This window comes from Montipora foliosa, chromosome 12 (genome assembly GCF_036669935.1).
Source record: "Montipora foliosa isolate CH-2021 chromosome 12, ASM3666993v2, whole genome shotgun sequence".
Taxonomy (NCBI): domain Eukaryota; kingdom Metazoa; phylum Cnidaria; class Anthozoa; order Scleractinia; family Acroporidae; genus Montipora; species Montipora foliosa.
In genome coordinates, this window is record NC_090880.1 from 28,632,775 (window position 1) to 28,637,774 (window position 5,000).

Below are 5,000 nucleotides of genomic sequence, written 5' to 3' on the forward strand. Positions count from 1 at the left end.
TGAGACGCTTTTCAACGGTTTAGCTCGATTAACAAGCAATCGAAACAAAGTGTCTGTCTGGTCAGTCACTTTACTGACTTGACGTGAAAATCGTGAAAAATCGACAAAATTCGTTGGTACCAGCCCATAAATCGTGCCAATCAACATTTTTGTGAACGTAAATCATGCTCTACTTTTCATCATGGAAAAATCAGAAGATAGACCAGGTAAAAATCGGCAACAAATTTAAGGGAGCCGCAAAAGAAATTCTTAAAATTCACAAGACTAACTAAGCTCTGTATGGCTAGCACAAAGACGTAGAACGCTATTTGTAAATGGATTGGTATTCGATGGTTGAGGGTTGGAATCCTCCTTCCATCAATATCAATGTCTTTATTTCTTTTTATTGGTTTTTCTTTTTTTTTTTTTTTTTTTATGGGCTTCCTTTTTGAAACGCAGGTTTACGAGAATCATTACAGTCAACTTTTAAGTATTCGAGGTGCCAAATTTTTAATTCATCCAGCAGTCTTTCTGAAATTAATTTTTATCACTGAAAAAAACGAATGAATGAGCAATGAATTAACTTATGAAGTAACGCTGTCCAAGTAATTTTTAGGAGTGTGTTTCCCATCATAGAGATTCAATATCTCCTACAATGTAGTAATATTCCGATTCCAGAATAACAATTCTTTAATTGATTAACAAAGAACAAATACAATAATTCAAATAATTTTAATGTATTGAGTTCTTCGCAGTGATCCCGCTGGCTATCGATGCAAAATAAATTCGGCAAAGCATCTTGCACATGAAGGAACTGTCAGTTGCTCACTTTCTCTAATTTGTCTTTGGAAATGGAAAGAGTGCCAGCGTACCGCCATCATTTCGGTCTCTCTTTCATCGATAACCCCTCCCCTCACATAAACAACATCGTGCTTGGTAGTACAAAATATTGGGGTGTCCCTTTTAAACTCTAGATCGCGTGAAAAATATGACTTTGGGGCAGGAAGATGTACTGGCTGACCCTCGAGCATAACAAGTAAATCATGCCACTGAATGATTTGGGGGTTCCCTCTAAAGTCGTTTAAAAAAATGACCTTCGCTTTTTCAGCTCCCACCCACGCGAAATTAGATGTAGCGGGATTACAAAAAGACTTATAAATAATGTTTAATGGATTAAGAAGAAACGTTTTGCCAGTGTTTGCAGGACCCTTTAGAAGCATGTTTCGAAATTTCCCCCTTCCTTTTTCAAGAAGATTTCTTACAGCTCTTCTAGCCTCGACATTTTGCTTCTTCGGAGCACTTCACTTGACCTCTCCATGTCCCAAGCCGTTGAGATAACTTCCTCAACCACCCTGTTCCCCCTGTTCATCACGAGTTCCGCTAAGTCAGTTTTGCCCTCAGATTTTTGTTCACGCGCCAATGCAAGTAGCTCTGTTCTATTCTGGATGTTTTTTTCAACGATTATGTTCGAAACCCCGAAACAACGTAGGCGCTGTGATCGCCTACGCTTGCTAGTTTTGTTTGCTCGCCTGGGATTCTCTTCCGTGTCTTCTTCGACGTCCTCTTCGCAGTCTTCGTTGCCTGTGGATTCTGCTGACGAATCGTCGAGTGCAGGTAACCGACTTTTAAAACGAGCTTGACTCGCCGACATCGTTCTTGGTGGACCACGATTTGCCAAATCAGGATGATATCGAGATTGAATGAAACTGTCATCTTCTTTTGTTGTGTACAACCAAGCGGTGTAGTAATTTGCGTGACGGTTGGAAAAGTGCACGTATATATTCCACTTGCTCTTTAAATAGTCTCGAATCGGCAGCCATCTCCTGACACGGTCTAACTTTAGCGCCATGTGGTAGTGCTTCCCTCCCTTTTTATGATTTTCTTGGCAGCAAGACCACTGAACCACTTTTGATTTCGGCCCCTTACAATTCGAAACTGCTTCACAAACTGCATCCGCGAACGATTGTCTGTCCGGAAAAATGCTGAGATCAGCTTGGCTGTAAGTCAGTAGGTACACGCTCCGCACTTTCGATGGCTCTAATTGTTCATCAAGGCTTTCTGATTGACTTTCACTGCTCGATAAATATTGCGAAAGCAACTCCATTTTACCGATATGTTCTGACAAACGTATCTCGCAAGTTCGAGCAGAAATATTCAATCGTTACGCTCATTAAAATTTCCCGCGCAATCATTACCGAAGCCGTCGTTTCGTGAAAGCTGCATATTTGACAATTTCACGCCGATCAGAACATGCTTTTAAACACGTACTATTTATTCCTAATTAAACACAAAAAGTACATGAACAGCTAATAAGAAATTCCACTTGCAATCTCTTTTTCCAGTGTCGTTCAGCTCAGTTAGTAATGAAGCCGCTGTGCTCTCGAATCGCGCATAACTTTTAATTGAGCGTGCGAATGCGTGTTTCATCTCGTGATTACCCTAAATAACTCTATTACTGTAGTAACGCCGAGATAACAGACAATATTGGACAGAATAAAATGGAACAGAAATGCCCCCTCTCCCCCAAATCAAGGATGAAGCCATGTGAAGGCCAAAACGGGCCATTTTCTCATCATTGATTTTGGGGGGAGGGGTGGTCTCAATGTTCCATTTAATCTGTCCAAGATTGTAACTTCCATATCATCATTGTCATCATTATCAAAGACAACCTGCACATGTCCCAGCTAATAATCCAAATTGAAAATGATTGAACTAAGTACTGCTACAGGATTACAAGCATCTGTCAATTTCCAATTTACATCTGATATCAATATTCCATAACTCAAAAGTTTTTTTTTTTGTCGTTTTTTTATTTTATTTTATTTTATTTTATTGTTATTATCACCTTACATGTTTTGAAAGCACAAACACCCCTCCCCCCACAAAACACACTCACACCCACACACACACCCACAAACACGGAATATGTTTACATCATAAAGAAAAATAAAATAAAACAAATAAATCAATAAATAAATAAATAAATAAAAAAGGAGGAGGTGCTCTTGTTTTGAGAGGAGCGACCAATTTATTATACTCTACAAGATCGGAATTGCCTGTACAGTTGGAGAACAAGGTGCTGGATTCTGTATTTATTTATTTATTTATTTATTTATTTATTTTTGAAGCAATAGCGGTTCCCATTTCTTTCGCGTTGTTGTATCTTCCTTCTCTACTTTATGAATATATTGTAGATGCCGTAAGTATTCTTCGAAAATTGGCTTTTGTTCTTTAAATTTACACAGCCAGATGAAATGTTTGCTTGTCAAAAAACAAAAATTAATTTGCAAATTGTATTTAGAGGTATCTGGCCTCAGTCCCAAGCAAGTATCTACCTGAAAAGCATATTCTTTACTAACAATTTTACAGGCCTGCATCCATGAAAAAACATGATTCCAAAAACAACGGCTTTTGCTACATTCCCAAAATAAATGAAAGAGGCTTTCTTTACCATATTGACAGAAGGTGCATTTCTCATTATCTATACGTCCTATTTTCTTAAGAAAACTATTAGTTGAAAGTCGTCGATGTAGGAATTTAAAATTAAAAACTATGAGTTTTGAACTCTTGGTACATGTAAAGGCCAAGACATAGGCTGCTTTCCAGTTGACTTTGTGACCGGGTTCAGATTAATTTCTTTGTGCCATTTTTCTTGACTTAGAGTTGGTAGCTCACTTTTTATTGATACTAACTTCTTGTAAATCAATCTAGAGGGTTTTGAGTTTTTTAGAAATTTTGATCTACGGAGAGAATTAGTTGCCGAAATTATTCCGTAATAACTTAAGGGAAGAACTCCTTCAGAAATATCGTTTATCATAACATTTCTTTTTATTTTATCCCCTTTTCCGTCCCATAAAAATTTATAAAAGAGCACGTTTATCTCTTTAATTGCTTTATGGTCTGTTTGAAGTGGCGCAAGTATATACACCAATTGTGATACCGAAAGACTTTTAATGACTGTAATTTTCCCAAGCAGACTAAGTCTACGAAATTTCCAACAACTTAAGATCGCTTTCACTTTTTCCACTTTATCTATGTAATTATGAGAAACTGTTATATTTGAATCCGACGAAAACCAAAAACCAAGAGCTTTAACTTTTCCTTTAGGCCATTTAAAATGATTTTCAGGACAGAGTTTAAGATCACTGTTTACCTTTGAACCGATCCATAGAGCTTCTGTTTTACCACAGTTGAGTCGGAGACCAGATACCTCTCCAAAAAGATTTAATAGTCTTAAAGATTCTTCAAGGGATTCTATAGAACCGTCCAAGATTAGCGTGGTGTCATCTGCATATTGGCTCAACTTAATATTTTTTGCCTTCACAGTTATTCCTCTAATTTTTTCATTTTTTCGAAAGGCTTCGGCCATTACTTCTACCGATAAAACAAATAAGTATGGCGACAAAGGGCAGCCCTGCCTAACTCCTCTAGTCGGTTTAAAGAAATTGCACGCCCAACCATTGTTCAAAATACAGCTTTCAATGTTACAGTAAAAAATGTTAATCCATTTTAGAAGTTGTGGGCCATAGCCAAAATACTTTAAAGTCTTTTGAATGAAAGTCCACTCTAACGTATCAAATGCTTTCTCGAAATCAAGGAAAAGAAGAAGTCCGGGAATATTCCTCGCTGCCGTGTATCTAATAACACTATCAATTAAAAGGATATTTTCACCAATAAATCTATTCTTAATAAAACCTGTCTGATCATCAGAGATAAGTTTCGGAAGAAAAATTCTTATCCTGTTTGCTATGGCTTTTGTTGCAATCTTGTAGTCACAGTTAAGTAATGTCAAGGGTCGCCAATTTTTAATTAGACTGAGATCCGCGTCCTTTTTAGGAATAAGTTTATCAATTCCGCGTCTTTGCGATACTGAAAGTGTTCCTGTTTCATACGAATAGTTAAAAGAACTTACCAAGATATCACTCACATCATTCCAAAAAATCTTGTAAAATTCGCAAGGGAGGCCATCTGTTCCTGGCGTTTTTGCCGAATTCATACTGTTTAGCGCTTGCAGACATTCT

General features: G+C 37.4%; 1 protein-coding gene across 1 annotated transcript; it reads right to left on the bottom strand.

Annotated features, from left to right (window-relative positions):
* Nucleotides 1-389: 389 nt before the first annotated feature.
* LOC137980104 (uncharacterized) lies at nt 390-1,847 on the bottom strand. The gene has a single exon (XM_068827460.1). The coding sequence runs from the start codon at nt 1,826-1,828 to the stop codon at nt 1,238-1,240; it is 591 nt and encodes a 196-aa protein (XP_068683561.1). The 5' UTR covers nt 1,829-1,847; the 3' UTR covers nt 390-1,237.
* Nucleotides 1,848-5,000: the final 3,153 nt, after the last annotated feature.